Source organism: Cinclus cinclus, chromosome 29, assembly GCF_963662255.1.
Source record: "Cinclus cinclus chromosome 29, bCinCin1.1, whole genome shotgun sequence".
Lineage (NCBI taxonomy): Eukaryota > Metazoa > Chordata > Aves > Passeriformes > Cinclidae > Cinclus > Cinclus cinclus.
In genome coordinates, this window is record NC_085074.1 from 4,890,408 (window position 1) to 4,909,574 (window position 19,167).

General features: G+C 40.9%; 1 protein-coding gene across 4 annotated transcripts in view; it reads right to left on the reverse strand.

The window, feature by feature from the left end:
* The window catches only part of KAT6A (lysine acetyltransferase 6A), a 33,920-nt gene extending 15,685 nt beyond the window's left edge, over positions 1–18,235 (reverse strand). For 3 of the 4 annotated variants that reach the window (XM_062510755.1, XM_062510754.1, XM_062510756.1), the window contains exons 1-7: positions 16,040–18,235; positions 5,430–5,538; positions 4,743–4,858; positions 4,406–4,487; positions 3,518–3,653; positions 1,986–2,299; positions 679–797 (exon numbers count right to left, since the gene is read on the reverse strand). In XM_062510755.1, coding sequence (XP_062366739.1) covers positions 679–797; positions 1,986–2,299; positions 3,518–3,653; positions 4,406–4,487; positions 4,743–4,858; positions 5,430–5,538; positions 16,040–16,642 — 1,479 coding nt within the window. In that variant the 5' untranslated portion in view covers positions 16,643–18,235. Of the gene's footprint in view, positions 1–678; positions 798–1,961; positions 2,300–3,517; positions 3,654–4,405; positions 4,488–4,742; positions 4,859–5,429; positions 5,539–16,039 lie in introns of all 4 variants that reach the window. The other variant, XM_062510753.1, reaches the window with a different exon arrangement.
* Between the last annotated feature and the right edge of the window lie 932 nt (positions 18,236–19,167).

Below are 19,167 nucleotides of genomic sequence, written 5' to 3' on the forward strand. Positions count from 1 at the left end.
TTCATGCAGGAGGTCAGCAACTAATGTGAAGAGCACCAGTGAATTACCTATATGCAAATTTATGCTAGCAGAATGAGACAGCTATGTATACCCAGGACAATGGGTTAGTGTTTAAAAGGTAACATTCCAAATTAACATCTTACTTAGCTTCCTAAGTGGGACTGGAATTGGAAAAGTCACCTCAGGATCTAGTCCTAGGCATCCACATTTCGTGGAGCTCTGGATGAAAAGGAACAGCAACCTCTATTGGTAAACATCTATCAAGGTGTACACAGACACAAACAGAGATGCTCTATCCTAGAGCATGCTCTATCCATAAGGAGTTAAAGTATCAAGAAAAAGAATGCTTTAAGTACTCAGAGAACCTATGTGACCCATGCTGCTAGCAAACCATCCCATATTTTATTTAGTGTTCACAGTCCACGTGTTTTACCAGCTGCTTAACAATTCTGAGAGGACTAAAGCCACAGCCCCAAGGCCTTTTAGCCACCTTAACCTCTTACACTCTTATATTATCCTTCAGCTCTCTTCAGGTCAGTCCATTACTCTCAAGCAGCAGAAACCAAACACATTAGTTTCTGTGACAGACCGACTCATCTGAAGTTCCCATTTCTTGTAATTTTTTGTTAGGGCAGTGGTTTTAGATTTCTTTAAAACACACTCGAAATTTAACTCTACCTGCAGTGCTTGTTCCTGAATATCTCGAAACAACTCCATGTCTTTTTCATTTAAGACATCCTGGCTTCCAAAAAAACGCTCCTCAGTTTCTTGTTTTCCATCCCAGCCATCCTGATTGTCTGTAAATGAGAGAGAAAATTGTGTTCACCCACATTTCCAAAAAGTATTTGCTTTTATTGCACTGACAAACAACATCAGGCTGTATTCACACACTGTGCCAGTTTTTTTGGATGGGATTTTCTATTCAGATTTGGGACCATAAAGAAAGAACACGTTCTAGATTTGGGACCATATAAGTAGTATGGTCCTGTATTTAAGCAGGTTCAAATGTCACCACCTAGATATTCATAGTACCATGAAGGCATAAATGGCTTACCACTATAAGCCTGTTTTTCACAAACAAGGATCACAGCTATTTAAATGAGATAAATGTAAAACAAAACCAGGACACCTACATTCATCACCTTAGAAACACCCCTTCAAAAACAAACAAACAAACCTAAACAAAAAACCCAACAAAATCCTCTAGACACGTCACCTCACTCCCAAAGCATTAAGTCACATTGCTGTTCTTCCAGCACCAGCCAGGTTAATGCAGGTAACTATTCTAAAATTGTAGACATAGTATTTTATTGTGGAATATTTCCCACTGCCTGTTTAGGAACAATTCAGAACCATTCAACAAAACTGTAAATATCTGACTATAGAAATTAAATAAAGGTCCAGACACAGATAATATCTTAAGCTAGAAAACCAGAAAAACCAAGGAAAGCAGAACTGCATTCCAAAGGGAAGGGGCAGTTCTCAGCAATAAGATGCCAAGCCACACAAGCAGGCTCCTCTACGGCTGAGAAAATTAAGAAACATTTGCATGCATCGATAGATTGGAAACTCATGGGTCTGTTGGATTGGTTTTAGTTATCTATTTTCCATTTCATACTTCTACCTTGCTGCTCCTAATTTTCATGAACCACTGCCTATGTTATTTCTTTCAAATGTGACATTATTTAGCCCATTTCCTAGGCTGTCTGCAAATGCCTCCTTACCAATGGGCATTCTACCTCACTGTAATCATTTAAATCCTCATCACACCTTGCCATCATATATAAAGAGGTTAAGGTCTCCAGGATTAATTCCTTTTTCCAGCTCACGTTCTATCTCAATGCACCAAATATAAGTGCATTCCAGTGTTAACTTTCAGCTCGAAGTTTCCATCCTCTAACAATTCCAGTCACTTCAACATCCTATCCTTTGAACATTTGCTTGGTATGCAGGATACTTACATTGGCAGGGTGAAAAATCTTTACCTGTGGGCCATTCTGAAGTGCTAGACTTCCTGGTACCCTTTTTCCTGATCCTATACTGCTGAGAATAGTCTACCACTTCTCCTCGAGCTTTTCGTCCATCAGGGGAGGGAGTGAAGAATTTAGTAAGGCCATCTATAAGCCCTTTGGTTTTCTTGTTAAACTTCAATGTGTTGCTGCCATCTCTGCAGAAGTCCAAGACATCTGTCTGCTCCAGGTATCCTCCTTCTGATGATGCTGACTGGCTGGACAGAGCCATCTTACGCTTCCGACCCCGACCAGGACCAGTGCGAACTTTGCTGAAAGGACCTTTTGATCTAAAGGATGACAAAGGGGGAGATATGGTCAGAAGATGTGGTAAGGTGGCCCACGATCTTCTCTAACATATTTATCAACCACAAACATGAGCTGAAGAATTTAATAATACAGGAGTCATTGAGAGTCTGTGTACCCTAGAGGAGCTGGGATTTAAACATCTCAGTAGAAGTACTGTACTATTTTTCTCTACACTGAACATTATGTCAAACCAATTTGAGTATAAACAATAGATTTTCACCAAATTTAACATAATATCAAATTTTAAAATCAGTAACCAGAAAGAACACATTGCATAGAAGGCTTCAATTTATACAATCATTGAAGTTTTCCTTTCACTTCTCTGAATTATATTGAGAGTTCTTCTATGCAAAGTTATTGTACTGACAGAGAAAAAGATAATGGTTAATAGAGATGCTCCCTCTATGTCTTTAGAAGCATTAAATTTTGTAAGGCTGTTTTCTAGAACATCCTCTGGTGTTTTTGGTTAGAATCAAGTGGTGATTCAGCTGTTTTTTTCTGGCTGATCTCATGTTCAAAACTTACGTTCTTGTGACATCTCCTTCACTGTTTTGCACCCTGAAGAGTCCAGAGTGCTGCATCACAACCAGCACTGCACAGCAATCTTAATTCAAGGAAATTGCTTTGGCTGAACAGTTATCCAAAGAATTCCTGCTCACCCAAATCCAATTCCCAGACAACTATCTAGCTGCCCCACAACAACCATGACAAGGCCACGGCAACGCAATCTATCTTGGCACAACAGAGTTCTCCACAAATGCAGAAACATGTGGAATGGAAGCCAAAAGGGGCCAAATATTTTCTGGCAGCAGTGTCAGATTAAATATCTGTCAAACAATCTCATATACTTTATTGCGATTACTTAATTTCTTTAAACAACAGGAAGGGTTCTTGGAAAATGCAAAGCAAGGCAGTTACGCTGGAAGAAGGAGGCATCCTTCATGAAGAGATTACATGAACAGCAAAATTTGCCTATGACTATAGTTTAAAAATAAACAGTAAATTACTATGAGGAGTGAAAAATGTTGGCCAAAAGAAGCACTAATGTTACTTCTAGTCTTTCACAGCCCTTTTCAGAAAATCCGTAATGAACAGCTCTTAATTGTAAAAGAAAATTTCTCACAAAGTAAACTAGAGACTTCAGAAATATCCACTGTCCTACAGAATGTCACAGCTTACTCTTCCTTGGAGAGACTTACGTTGTATTTTGATTCTTTAACCTGTTTTTGGGACGTCCTATTGGGTTAGCATAGCGTCTTTTTATCTGTGCTGCCTTCTTCTGTAAAAGTTTTCTTCCTTTCTTCCGTGGCCGACATATTTGACATATCCACATACCTATAAGACACAAGTCCCCATCACCAAATGCATGAGACATTTATACAGGACAAAAGGGAGAAATACAGCCCACATGCCTTCTGAGACTAAAGGTAGGAACAGTACCAAAGGCACTGATTATCACACAGACGTGCAAGAAGAATTATGCGTATGCTTCAACAATCTAAACTCAAGTCCTGTTAATATTCCCCAGCCCCCAAAGAATTCCAAACACAAAGAAAGCTTTCCTTAATTGGCAGTACGTAATCAGAAAAACATAATTTAATGGTTAATTATCCCATTATCTGCTTACGACTATACTACTTCCAACTATCTTATATGCGAAAGTTTTCTTCTAACTACCAAGGAACAATCTTCCATAGATAATTTGCTTTTTGATTGGAAAGCGAAGTTCATGTGTCCAGAATATTCCACTGTCCAAATGGCTATCACTTCAAAAACACAGGAATTGTCTCTTTGTACAAGGCTATTCATGCAAATGAAAGCTCATCATCTTAATCTGTAGGGATCACTTCTATTCCTTCAAACCTCAAGATGTTTTTTGCAAAACCCTTCACAGATGATTAGGAGATAGTGAAAAAACCTGGATGTGAGATTCTGACCCTTCTTTGGTTTCTAATACCTGAAAGGTAATTCCATACAAAAACGACCAAAATGTAGCTAAAAGAGGACCAAATAAGTGGAAGCACTGCCAGCCCAATGATCTCTTCCAACACCATCTTAAATGATCCTTTTCACCACAAAGTCCTCACCTTTTGGCATCCTGGTAAGAGGAGGATCACAGCATTCCATGTGAAAGCCACGGTCACAGGAGTCACAAAATAGCATGTTATCCTGTTGAAGACAGATAATCTCTCTTTATATGTGCATCAGCATCAAGCCCCCCACTAATTTGTCACAATCTCAGAGAACAGGCACATAGTTTCCAATTATGGACAATTCAAGGTATTATTTCACAGGTCTCAGAAAGACTACCAGACTAAAATAAAAGCTGCAGATATTTGCCTCTTAAATAATTTTATTTTGTAGTTTAATGTAACAGCCACAAAACTGGTATCCTCTTCATTCAATCGACACTCCACTACTCACAGCATTTTTTCCTTGATCTCTACAGGAACTGCATGTTTTGCATTCAATACATTGCCATCGCAAGGCTTTCACTCGAACTGTCAGCTCTGGAGAGAACTTCAAACAGGATGGATGACCTAGAGAAAAAAAAGAAAATGTTACTGGTAAAATCATTGTATTTCTGTTAACATAGCTCACATAGAGGCTACTGTATCAATTATGTATTCCCATGCAGAATTTTGGTTATTCAGATACTCCTATTTTTAGGTGCTTGTATTCTAACCTGCTTATAACCCAAACCAATGCCCTAGATAGCAAACAGCAGGCCCCACATACAAAAGAACCCGAAGATAATGCCTCATAACTGAATTGAGAAACATGGGGCAACTGGTCTTCATTGCCACATTTAAAAAAAAAACCCAAACCTTCCAGGAGCCATATGAATTATTTGTGCTAGGTTAACTTAGCTGTTTCCTCTCTGGAAGCCCAAGATTCAGCTGAACTAACTGTACTGCATGCCACAGAAGCATATTCCCCACCATGCCTGGGTCAGCAGGAGTGACTACACTAGACTTCTCAGACAGAGAAGTGGCAAAATTCTTACTAGATGAATACTCCCTCTGTGCATGGCACAGCACCAGGCAGTGTACCAGCTTTTCTGTCTCCAGGGAAGGGGTAACAGCAGCACCCCTGTAAATGGTCACCTACCACTGTTGCCACAGTCAGCACAAGAGATGAGCTCTTCAGGTTTCTTCTCCCGATTTTGCTCTTTTGTACCAAGGCAGAAGCTGCAAATTGGAATTGGTTCAGCAACCGGCTGTGAGGAAAACAGACAGTAAGAGCACTGGGTATCTCAAGGGAGCAAACTGTAATACACAAAATGACACAGATGTTTATATATCACAAAAACATGATGTAATACACATCACGTCTCAAAGATTTTACCTGGTTCTCACATTCAATACGGCACTAACTGAATGGAAGTTAGTACTCCAAAGTACAAAAACTGTACAACTATTAACACTGTTATGAAGAACTAAAATCTTCCTGCAGAAAATTATGTGAGTATGCTATTTAGCAATCACAAGCAGATAAAAAGGTGTGATCTCTCTGAAAAAGTTATGGGGGGAGTTAGACATTGTGTAGCAAAAATGAGATGTATTTAAGATGAGGCACAGCACTAGCAAAGCAAGAACTAGATATGGATTAGTCAACAATACATTTGGACTGCAATAAGCAAGACATTTTTAAAATTAAGGACTGAGATTCAGCCTCAAAGATGTAGCAAGTGCAGTAAGTGGGTTTTTTTTCAAGTGGTACTTGATCAACTAATAAGAGTGAAAGGATGGCGTAATTTAACATTAAGTGCTGGTTTCCATTATCTAGAAAATTCTTTCTAATCCCAATTCCGCATTTAAATCCTGCGATTTATAGTTTCCAAAGCAAAGATGTACACAAAATTGAATTTAAAAATACAATAAAAATATGCTAAAACCACATTTAAAACACTGAAAATGGGAATAAAGTTAGATTATGGCAAGTTCTGAGAAATATTCTTTGTATAGCTGTATCAGGTTACACTTAGTGATTCTGAACATACCTTTTCAGAATCTATTCTGCAGGTAAATATGCGTATACGGTTAATTATTGCGTGGAAGCATATGCCAAAAGAACTTCAAGCACCTTTACTCTGCCTAAGACAAAGCTGTATCCAAAACAGGCATCAGGTTTGTTTATACTACTGTAATATAGAAACTGAAAATCTGAAAGGTCTACCTTTCACTCAGTGTACAGACGTAGCACACACAGTGCACTTGCAGTCTGAGGTGTGGTCCTTGAAGCACCCACTAGATGGAAACAATCTGAACACCTTGGAAGTTTGCTGTTTCAAAATTTAGCAACACAACAGGAATGAAAGCCTGACATTCTTCATTTAGAATACAGGTATTTATATTAGCCTTTGGGTAAATCCCAAATAATGCTGAAGTATAAACTAACATCAAATCACCTGCCCATCAAACTACTTCAGTCTGGAGTATGCTCACAGGATTAGTTAATTGAAGGATTACAGTTTTTGCTCCTTTTGAGAAACAGAGAAAACAAGACAAGTGTAGATAGTTATGCCAAGCATACAAATCATTAATATCCAAGTGGGAGGGGAAAGCTAGCATCTTCACTGCCCATAGGCAGTGTCTTTCCAGCCACAGCCACCAGAGCAACATTAGCTGAAATAAGCTATGCAGGGATTCCCCATCCTCTTTTAACAGAGAGGGGATCTACTGTACACAAACTGTTCTCTTTTTGATCATGACTGGACTCTAGGTGCCAGACAGCTAGCTGCTTCCAGTCACTATCAGGTTCACCTGGGGAAAAAACCTTGTGTATGGAGGGTCAGCCAGTGCTTTAATTTCTTTGGAATCAAGATTTCAGGAATTACTTTTACCTTCTGCCTTTTGAAAGAAAAGCTGTAGCACTCATGCAACTTTTTAGGGGAGAAATAAAATTATTTCATATATCCTCTACAGGAAGTTAATGAACAATTTATTTAATCAAAGAGAATTTCATAGACAGTCAACAGCCTAAGATAGTCATTCTTTTCTGTTCCAGCCAGTATTTGTGCCTACCCTGCTCATCCCCACAGTCCTTCAAATTTGATGCCCACATGTAAACACTGTCCAGGTTTGGAAGAACCAGCTCGAAGACTATCCTTCACAGCTTCAATGTTTCCAGCATTTACTACCCCTGGCAAGCTGCATGCAAACACTTTATCACATTTTTTAAAACCCCAAAACATCTACAGTTTGGGGGAGGGCTCTACTATAATTCAAAATGTTTCAGAATAATTAATTAAATTGGAACAATTTTGAATGTGGAGATCAGGCTACTCTTCCAAAGCTTCTGTGTGAGACTGTTGTGCTAAGTATGGAGAGATTTCACTGCTGCTGTGTTTGTTCAGCAAAGAACATCCTGGCAAGTGAAAAATACAAGCACACAATGAAAGATTAGTGAAAACAAGACTGGAAGCAGGCAGCTCAGTTTCATACTGAAAATTTTTGGCAGACAGTCAACTCCTTCTGCTGTTTTGCTAGCAAGCACATCTATCTGTGTGATGTCACCAGATTCAGTGAGGTAGGGAGCCAGAACAAATTGGACTGACAGTGTCTTACAGCCTGCCAGCCTCTCAGCACATGCTGTTACTACACAAAAGGTTTCTGAAAACCAAATGTGCCTTAAAGATTCTCAGACCGTATGCTCTCCTAAAGGCAACTATGGAGAAGTGCCTATGGAAGAAGTACAGTAACTTTACCATCTCAGTTTTGGCCAACCCATCTGCTTTGTAGTTTTCTTAATTTAGGAGAAGTGAGGTTAGGAAATGCCTCAAAACTCAGTCAAGTCTGCAGACCACGATGTCACAATGGTCACTTGCCAGTAATGTTAAAGCACTTTACTTTACAGACGTTTTAACACCATCTGGGGCTCACCAGATACCAGGACTAGCTCTGTCCCATCATCACAGTCACTGTGGTTGGAATCGAGTGGGTATAGAATTTAAACCAGCATAAAAGAAACACATACACTCACACCAACTTTTATTTGCTTTGCTCTTTAAGACCCCCTGAATGTGAGCCCCCTAGAAGCAACACTAGATGACTTCTGAGAAGTCACACTAGATAATGCTTTTTTGTGTGTCTGTTTTTAAGCTAGTGACAAATCATTACTCCTCACTTCAAATAGCCCATTCTGTTGCAAAGGTCTCCCTCAAAAGATGTACTCCTGGCAAGAACAGATGAACCAGAAAAGACAGAGGGAAAGTACAACCTACACCACATGGAATAATTATTTAAGACATGAGGAAACATGTTTCAGTGAGCATGGATGGCATCACTAAGCCTGGACTACATGCCTTTTGGATCAGTGGCTGGAGAGGAAAACTGCTTCAGTTCCATGCCCTAGTAAAATCAGAACCAATGAATTTCTTACTGTCAAAGTAATTTTACAAAACATGAGAAATTTTACAAACCATGAGAAAACAGCAGAATTTAGGAAATACTGTTCAATAATATCAACTTGTAGCAGTAATGGTTAGTAACTAACCCTTCTTCTATGTAAGTTACCAAACCACAACTCTTAATGCTCCCTCCAGATAGTATAATGAAGAAAAAAAAAATGAAGCAAATGAGAGTAAAAACAGAAATCCCTTAAAATACTGTTTTCACTCAAGAAAACAATACTAAATATCTTTTAATACACCCAAGAAAAGCTATTACCGAAACACACACGTATGTTTGTCTGTGTAAACGGATATTGTCTCCAATTCACTTGTTGAATCTCATTTGAAAAGAATAAGCATACTTATGTGGCAGAATGATGGCTGAAAACATGAGACTACATTAAAATAAATGTAAGGGAGAAAAGATGAAATAGCACACAGAAGAAAGGAACAAGCATGAAATACATACCTCTTCTTAAGAGAAACATATAGTGTCATTTAAATAAAAAAATTAAAGGACATTTAAAATATGTGCTGCTGTTTGAGCAAGGTCTAATACAATGGACAGCAAATCTGAAATGCTGCTACAAGAGTAGAGTCAAGTGTGAAGGCTAATAGCTTGGATATTAGTGAGGTATACACAGGCTGAATTTTCTGCAGTGATTACTGATATCTGGAAACCAATGCAAAAAAGCAATGTAAATAGTATTTTGGACTGACATTCAAACTGAAGAAATTATCTTATTATCAGACACAGTAAAAACTTCACAGAATGTCAACTGGAAATGCTTAGACACTCAATTGTTAAATAACCTTTCCAGAACTAACAAGTTATCTAATCAGAGGATTAAAACTATTCAAGATTTGTCAGTCACAATCAGAATCACGTGCCAAGACTTCCTGACTGCAAACTCAGGGCAGTGAGGGTAAAGAGAGGCCCAGATTTCCTTCTCTGCACTATAAAGAACCTCCCTTCACTTGACACTGATTTAGGAACCTAGAAGTTCAAGCTACTGAAGTTTTCTTTACCCAAAGTTATAGCCTGTGAGCTCTCATGTACACTTTGTCCCAGCTTCATAATTTTCAAGAAACTATAGGATGCTGTCTTGGGAGTGAAAGATTATTATTCTATTTTAGATCAAAAGCCACAGCTGCAAAAGAAAAACACACCCCTTGAATTAAGAACAAGCTAAAATCTTAATTCCTCTCACTGAAAAAAATTTTGCATTCCACAATACTTAGATTGTCACCAAAAAAAATAGGAACTTCAACATTTACTTTGATTTCTAGAAATAATAAGTTACTCTGGGGATAAGATTTTGTAAAAAACTAAGTAATGTCTGTGCGTAGAGGTAATTATTCTATCTTTAAGTACTGTACACTGCTTTACTTCAAGATTAGCAGCATCCCTAAAATAATGGAGAATACTTCAGTTAGAAAATGGAAAAAATTATTCAACAGAATACAGAGCCTCACATAAACATGATACCAGAGATGACACAAAAGGAACTGTCAATGATAATTTCATGCACACTAAAGATCTCTACCTGATTCAAGGCTGCTGCCTGTAGTTTACCCAGGATACCCACACAAGTTCAACTGTGATACCAAGTTCTACTCAGATCTTGAAACTTTACCACCTTGAGCATAAAATGGAGAACAAAACCATTCTACACCTATGTCTTCACTATCAAAATTCACTACTCAATATACCACTCTTGACAGTAAGATTCAACCAAGTCCCACGTTCCTGCTACATGCTATTTTCTCTCCCAGCACTGTCTGCACAAACACAGACCATCCTCACATGAGCAGCCTTATACAGCAAGTGTGGCAAACCCCCAAACACATGCAGATAAAACTTTTTCCAAACAGGTCTCTTGCTGAGCGACCACCCACACAAAGGTATCCTGAATTTGCAAAGCCAGGTGAAGTCAGTCAGAACATTTTCAGGCTGTACATTTTGAAGGAAAAAATACCATTGGTGGCAGCACTAAGCAAGTGCACCTACTTGCTCCTGAAATTGCACTGAAGATTTTGCATGCAGCTTAATGATCAGCAGCTTCTGAAGTTCAGTCACTGCAATGCTCAGCAGCAGAATTACCTTCTTTTCTTCCATGCACACCTTTAAGGAATTCACTATGAGTCCAGACAAGTTCAGATATCCAGCACTACAATCAAAACATGCATGACTAAATATCCAGAACTGAGTCTCAAAGACTGAGGAGAAACCTAATGCCTGTTCATGAATTCTAAATGAAGTCAAACCTATACACACACTTGTCTGGAGGCTGTATCCGACACCAATTTTTCTGGACTTTTAAGATCAGATGAGACATTTCAGCAGAAATGGGGAGAAATGTGTAGAACTGTTGAGTTCTTTTATAGGTCCCTTTAGATTTTAGTATTTTCAAACCAGAAGTCATTGCTCATGACTTAGGTCCACAGACTGGTGAACTAACCTTCACAAGTACCTCAAAACAAGCAGATGTATTACAAATGGGATTCTGCTTCCCACTCAAGGGTCATTCTTCTTGGACACCCTTTTCACTCCTTTCTTTTGCATCTCACTACAAGTCCAGATTTACCACAACAGCAGTAACAATGGGTAGACTGCCAGATTCTTGAACATTTAAACAAGCAACATTACCTCTCATCCAATGCCAGATGCAGTTTACTAGCTGCTCTGAGGAAAGGTGTTCATACAATCAGAAAAATATTGGTAAGGAAAGAAAAAGAAAGATTTATACACCAAATACAGAGAAAATCTAAATAGACTAGAGGCCAACATGACTTAATCACAACTCACTAGGATAAATATAGTTTGAAATCCTTGAACAAGCAAATACCCACCTACTTCACAGAGGCTGAAGGACTCAACAGTCAGTCACACATAGTCTTTGTTCACCAGATTTTCTGGACTCCATATTTGGACTTAAGAACATGGAACCTATTTTTCAACTAAAATGGCAGCACTTCATTTAATAACTATTGCTTTTTAACTGTTTTTTCCACCATCACTATTGACTGAAGATAAAATTGCTGGGAAACTAGGATGAAAGCAAGAACAGAACAACCTGTCCTCATTCTCTCTGTTTCTTCCCTTCCTACGTAACAAAGCTAACACTGAAATCAAGCTCTTATTTCTTTATCAACATTCTCCCCCATTCATTCTCCTCCCTGTCTGACTAGCCTTTAAAGCTGTAGTAAATAAAATTCCTTTATTAACCTAACTTCAGAGAGATGTCATTCCATATCTGTCAATAATCTACTGGACAGAAAGGACTGACAACAGGGATCTGGCCAATATATTGGACTGGTTTCCTGCTTTTTAATCTGCAATCCTATACTCGGCTTCTGCTGAAATTGTGTCAGAGAACACTGTTGAAAAGTCTTCCTCCACAGTAGTACTCCTTGACACAGGTACTCATCATAACATCTGATGTCTTCCCACAGTGACAAGCTTTGCCTCTAAGTTATCATGACTCCAGACACTGCCAGCACCACGCTTGGTGCCATTCAGCCTCATTCCATAATATCCATTCACAGCCATCCACAGCAATAGTATTTAGGATCTGCTTTGATTGGCTCAATTACTAAGACCTACTTCACCTGTTCATTAATCAAGTTAATAAAGTTCAAAGTAATTTTTTAACACTTTGGTTTCCAGAGCTACACAGTATAGAGATGGAGGCCATCAGTTATCAAACAGAAAGTTTTTTTAGACAGAACTACAGACTTCCTTTCCCCAGAACCAGCTGGAAGAGAGTGAATCCTAATCCTCCTCTAGCTGAGAGCCTAAGCTTGAACAGCACCCATGGAGAGGTGGGCGAGCTCTCAATATGCAATCACAGTGTTCTGGCTGCAGTTCATTTATGCACTCCACCCCACACAGATCAATCCAAAAATAACCTCTTTACCAGTAATCGGACAGTTCTTTCATTTAAGACATGGAATCAACCATTACTAACTTTAAACAGGCACTATATAGCAATAGCTATTGTATACTTAAAGGCCTTCAAAACAACTATGATGCCCTCATAGCATATGAACTTTCCAAAAAGATACAAGAAGTTTGGCTTCATGTGAGTTTATGAGTGCATACTGGGATCTAGCACTACCACTGGCAAAAAGGAAGGCCTGAAGGATGCTGCACGTGTAATAGTCCACAGTTAAAACTGATTGGTAAGTACCAAGAGATATAAATAGCAACATAAAAATAGGAAACAGACACGCCATAAGGAACATGCAAGACAGCAGCACAAGGAATCTGCTTTAAAAATTACTACTACTTTTCAGCCACAGAAGTTCCTCTCATTTTTTTTCAGGAAGCACTTCCAGAATTTTGGCTTTACACTCTCACCTGTACTACAGGATAATATTAAGATTTTTACCTAAAGGTTGGTGCAGCCACAGCCAGTTCTGAGTGACATAAAAGACAGTATCAAGGACAGTGCAACTGGATATCAAATAATACCACCTGTATTTTCCTTCTAATTGAGGAAGAAACAGTCCTACTCTTGTCCTGAGATCAAATTCCAGATGGTCTGGAAACTTCCAACACATATAGCAATTATTTCTACTTCTCCTTCAGTTAGCTGATATGTTACTGTTTTGTTTGTTTGTTTTTTTTTAATAATAGCAATTTTATGAAGATTCTTTCTGTAACAAGTGACAACAAAACAAAAGCAGAGCAAACTAACTTTAAGGCATCCAGCCTTAAGACCTGCAACTTACTACAGTTTAAGTTCCTCACGATGGTGTACCAGGAAAGAGCTCTTTACTCTTAAACAGTATTAAATATTACTGTGTTGTAGTAGTCCCTCAAAGTAATGCAGTAATTATTGCATTGCAGCAGTACAATACTAACTATTGAACAGTTGTCCTGGTTTTGGCTGAGATCATGTTAATTCTTCTCCTAGCAGCAGGTATGGTGCTGTGTTTTGTAGGATGAGAACACTTTGGATAACTCATTGATGTTTCAGCTGTTGCCAAGTAGGGCTTACACCAAGTCAAGGACTTTTTAGCTTCTCACCCCACCCACACTGAGGAGGTTGGCAGGCACAGGATGCTGGGATGGGACAATGCTGGACAGCTGACCCAGACTGTCCAAAGAGATATTCCAGAGCATATGGCATCATGCTCAGGGTATGAACTGGGGAGAAGCTGTCTGGGGGCTGCTGCTCAGGGACTGTCAGGCCATCAATTGGCAGGTGGGAGATGGAACTTTTCTTGCTCTTGTTATGAATCAAGGGAAACATTGTTACAACACTCCCAAAGAATCTGTACCAAGTATACCCCATTAAAGAAAAAAAAAAAAAAAGGTCACTGCAGTGTCTGCATGGAAAAAACAACCAACCAAGAACAAATGAAAACCAAAAAATAAACTGTCTCAAAAATCCTGGAGAACAGGAACTTTGAGCCACCACTGACTTGCCAGTCAATCAATACTGGCAGAACCTACATGTTTTAACACAGTATCTTCAAAATTACTTCAGAAACTAGTATGAAACTCCACCTGAGTTAGGCACCACAGAGATAGTACATCAACAGCAGAAATCTAGGGTTAAGCACAGACATGCACAGACATAAAAACTCAGAATTTATTGAAAAAAATAATCCCTTGCAAAATGTATATTTTTCCAGCAGAACAAAAAACAAATCCCAGAGTACTTTCAGTACTTATAGTAGCTCATACTACCATTCACCACTCCGATTTATAACATCTTAAGAAAAGTGCAGGGAACAATCCATCTCAAAAGACTATCAAGCTGCTCCTGAGTTTCAGCACATTACAAGAAGGCTGAATAGGCTGTGAAATACACTGTTAATAATATGCACAGCCACTATTCTCATCTGCTAACAACACTCTCAATCCAGCCACCTCATGCACCAGGTTTGTTTATATCCAGTTTTCACAACATTTTACAGCTGTACTCATTTCATTATACATAAAGTTGGAGACTTATATAGGAAATACTTGTAGACAGAACACTGGGATTTTCAGCATAGTAATACTTCCTACATTACGCCAGCCCACAGCATAACAACAGACAAGTTAAGTACTGCGTCCACACTAAAGTTCCCCCAGTTAAACCAGAACCTCAGGGAAACTTTACTGGTGATAAAGCAGCTGTGCAGATTTTATTTTCCTTAGGAAGAAGACTCCCACAGCAGTTTTAAATCTTCAAATCCTACTACATCATTAAAGCATCTCTCACCAGAGAGTGAAGCTGATTTCAAAAACCATGAGTAGGACACACCCAAAGAACTCATCCCTGAACAGGATATTTATAACATTCAAAAACTTCCCATTCTGCTGAAAAATGTAACTCTTTAGGATAAAAAAAAATGATTTTCACATCCTAGATATCCTAGAGACAAGTAGTGCAAATGTATGAATCATTGGCAAATTGATCTTCAGTAAACAAAGACAAGTTTCTGTTTTACTCTGCATTCACAGTAACAGAAAGAATAAAAGGGACTGAGTGGGTATGAACTTCACTCCAACAACTTCATCTTGAGGTTAGAGTGCATTCCATAGGAATGCAGAAGTATGGTGGAAAGGAGGGGGAAACCACAAAAATTAAGAGAAAGCAACAGGAAAAAAATATTTTGTTTTTTTAATAAAGAATATATATTTAAAAAGGGGGAGCAGGGAGGGGGCAGAGGATGCAGAAGTCCCCGAGTGCTCTTTCCAGCATCTTCATGCTCTCTAGATCATAGAATGGTTTGGGTGGGCAAGGACCTTAAAAGTCATCAGGCTCCAACCTCCTGTCACAGGTAGGAACACCTTCCACTAGACAAGGTTTCTTCCTGTTTCACAACAAGGAGGTTCTGGGACACGAAGTTCTTTGCCCATTATAAAGAAAGCCTTTATGACAGCATTAGGTGGCAATTGCTAAACAATCCCTCACTATGTTACCTGAATTCAAATAGAAAGAAGAAATGGCAGTCAAATAAAAGTGCGAAAGTAGATCGTCTCAAGTTTGCTTTGCAAATCGACTTCACCTTCGAGAGAGAAGGCTTACTGCCTATGTTTTGCTGACACACCTACAGTTAGCCTATTACCATACTTTCAGTTCCACTGCACAGAAGCACTATAAATTTCCCACAGTAGCTCATCTGCAATTTTCTGGTCCAAAGTACAAATTACAATCCATTACATTTCCTCTCATGTTTAGAAAACTGGATACAATGGGATCCTAAATACACATTAATAACTTCTAACATACCAGATTCAAGAGCACTGGCCTCAAATTACAACTCTGTACTCACACATTCCATCAATCACAAGAAAATGACCGTGCAAAAAACTGTGTCTTACCTTATCCTTTTCATGGGGAAGGAGACACACTGGAGGGAGACAGGAAAGAGACTCAAAACTCTCCTTCCCATCAGCATTAGTGGTTGCTTTAGTGTTGAGTTGGTACAGAGGTCCATCCTTAAGGAGCCTACCATGGCCAACAGCACGTTTGACAGCTAATCGCAATTGCTGGTGAAAAATGGAGGCAGCGCTACCTCCGAATAACGCAGACACATCTTTCTGACCTTTCAGAAAGCGCTCAATGTTCTTCAAGGATGAGCCACTAGACTCAGCCAAGCCCTCAATTGCCCGTTTAATAAGTTTATTCCAGTCCACATTTGGTTTACCATCCAACTTGCCATGGTTCCGAGGCTTCGGAAGCGCTATTCTCCCAGGATTATCAGGATCCTTGTAGGAGTTGAGACCCTTGTTGGAGACTTTTAAAATAGTTCCATCTTTAACACTCAACTCTAACTGTTCCAGAACAGTTTTGCGGTCCAAACCATGTGAAGATGACACTGCATTGCATATCCTCTCCTCCGAAGGTCGCTGTTTTTGCTTCTTTACCTTTTTGATTGCCTCCAAAATCCACTCTGTATACAGCGGGTTGGCGAGTTTTACCATGGTGAAGAATTCTGTATATCCATAGAGTCGTTATCCTTTATCCTGATGCTGAACAAGTTTCAAATTATGAGAAAACAGATCCTCGAATGATGGGAACCAGCTAACCATAGCATACACGTTTTCTGTTCTGAATTAATCCTTCTTTCTCAAACATTATTTGTTTTCACACTGAAGAGAAGAAAACAAAATAATTAGAAACTTCTATACTCTTTCCAATAAATCCCATAACAGCTTCACAGAAAGGTTTCCCACAAAGGTGTAAAGATTTCAGCATTATCTCACCTGAGCTTCTGGTCTCACAATCAAAAGAGCTCTAATGTTAGGCCTGAAAGAAAACAAGAGAGACATTAAAAAAAAAACAAAACAACAAAACAAACAGTTATGAAGAAAAGAAAAAAAGTAGCAGACAGTGTTAATTTGTTAAGCACAAAGCAGAGTTTTAAGCCACTGCAGTTCTGAAATACTGAAGTAATACTTCAGGTTTCATCCTTACTACTAATAAAAGCATACTTTAGCACTAAAATTACTCCGCTCAACCTAGAGAAAACTGTCCTTTCCATTTTGATCCATTAGTCTATACCAAGATTTGTATCACTGCTGAACATGACAACATAACTAATATTTGGGGGGGATAAAGAAAACCGCAACAAACATCTTAAAAGAGCAGCAGCTCTCTTAATTTTTACACATGGAAGACACTGCCTGAAACTTCAATAGAAAATAGGAATAACAAAGATTTAAGCAAACAGCAAGAAACTTCCAGAGCACTTTCAGGAGTACAATCATGCGTTTCCCTTCTGTGAAGAACAGCTATGACAGTCGTTCCATAAAGGAAAAACATGAAGAATCACAGCTGGAGATTATAATTAAATGCTTTACTTTTAGAGGCTATAGAAAAAAGAATACAACATAATTTTCAGTACTGATGAGGCCCACTATAAACACCTGAGGACAAAGTAACAAGTGACCATACACAGTGTAAAAGGAATGCTTATGACACTGCTAATTAACAATGCGGGTGAAAGGATATGAGGCTCTCTACTTCAGAGCTTTTAGTTAGTTATCTTTAAAATAGCTTTTTCTAGGTGTGATAACTGTCTGCTGTGCTGAATTTCTTCTTCAGGAATACACTAGTACTCTAACCGAGAAGGATCTGTAAAGTGTTTATGACAAGAAATAGCGACTTTCTACAAGGGAAGTTTTAGACAAGAGCTAACTCGACAACACAGTTATCCTGCTCTGCTTTCTAGTAAATACTGATGAATTTATCAACACACGGAACACAGTTGCATACAGACATCAGACCCAATAGCAAAGCTCCACACGGCCAGTACTGGAAAAATTCTGAACGACTGCTTAAGCCAGAAAGGATGCAGTGGTTGCCTAGAGTTTCATTTATCCTGCGAACAACAGATGTAAACGGAAATACGGTCCTCAACGCTTGCCCTCCTCGCAAAGCAGAGATGCGCTCCCGCGGTGCCCCTGCCCGCCTGGATCCCGAGGCCCGAAGGATTCCGTCCCCTGGTCCCAGCCGAGCTCCCCGCGCAGGGCGTTATGCAATCGTCCAGCCAGGCCGGGGCGACACCGGGAGGGTCCCAGCGCCGGTGAGTCGTTCGGTCGCTCGCTCTCTGCGTGACAAGCGACCCCTGCACCTGCTACCGCTCGTCCCCATCCCTACCGCGGGTGGGTCCCGCACTCGGCGTCCCAAGGAGCGCACTGCCTCAGCACAGAGACTCGCACCGGGGAATTCGGGAAAAGCGGGGCGCGGGCCGCGGCAGACAGCCGAACCCCACGCAGCTCTCCGTCCTCCTGGACACAGGCAGCGCAGCCCGGCCAGCTCCTCGCACTGGTACGGCTGGGCCCGCACCGGCCTCGGCCGCGCTCTCTCGCGCCAGACACTGAACGGAGCTCAGCTCGCGGACCCCCGACCGCTCCGCTCGCCTCACCCGTGCCGTGCCGCGACCGCCACCTTCCCGAGGCGTGGGCCTAGCGAGCGCCGCGGGAGCGGACGGCGGGGCCGGGCCGGGCCGGGCCTGGCGCAGAGCGGCGGCGGGGCCGGAACAGGCCGCGAGCCTGGAGCGCCCGACGGGCCTTCCCGTTCCTCAGGCCACGGAGCTCGCCAACCGCCTGTCCCCGACTTTCTCGGCATCAACCACCCGAGTCGGGGCGGCTCCGCCAGCGTTACTTACCGAGGCCCGCGAGCACGGGGACGCGGGAGGTGAAGGCCGGACGGCGGCGAAGCCCGAAACTGACACGGCGGCCATCTTGGGCCCGGCGCGCTGCGGCGGGGGGCGGGGGGGCGCGAGGTGGAACAGCCCGCGGGGGAGGGGGGTGGCGAGACGACGGAACAGCGCGGCGGGAGCAGCCGGCCGCTGGGGGGCGCTGTGGGGCCGCAGCTGCGCCGGGGGGAGGCGGGGGGGAGGCGGGGCCGCGCTTGGAGCCGCCCGAGAGAGAGAGGAGAGAGAGTGAGGGGAACGGGTGAGGGGAAGGAGAGAGGAGAGAGAGTGAGGGGAACGGGTGAGGGG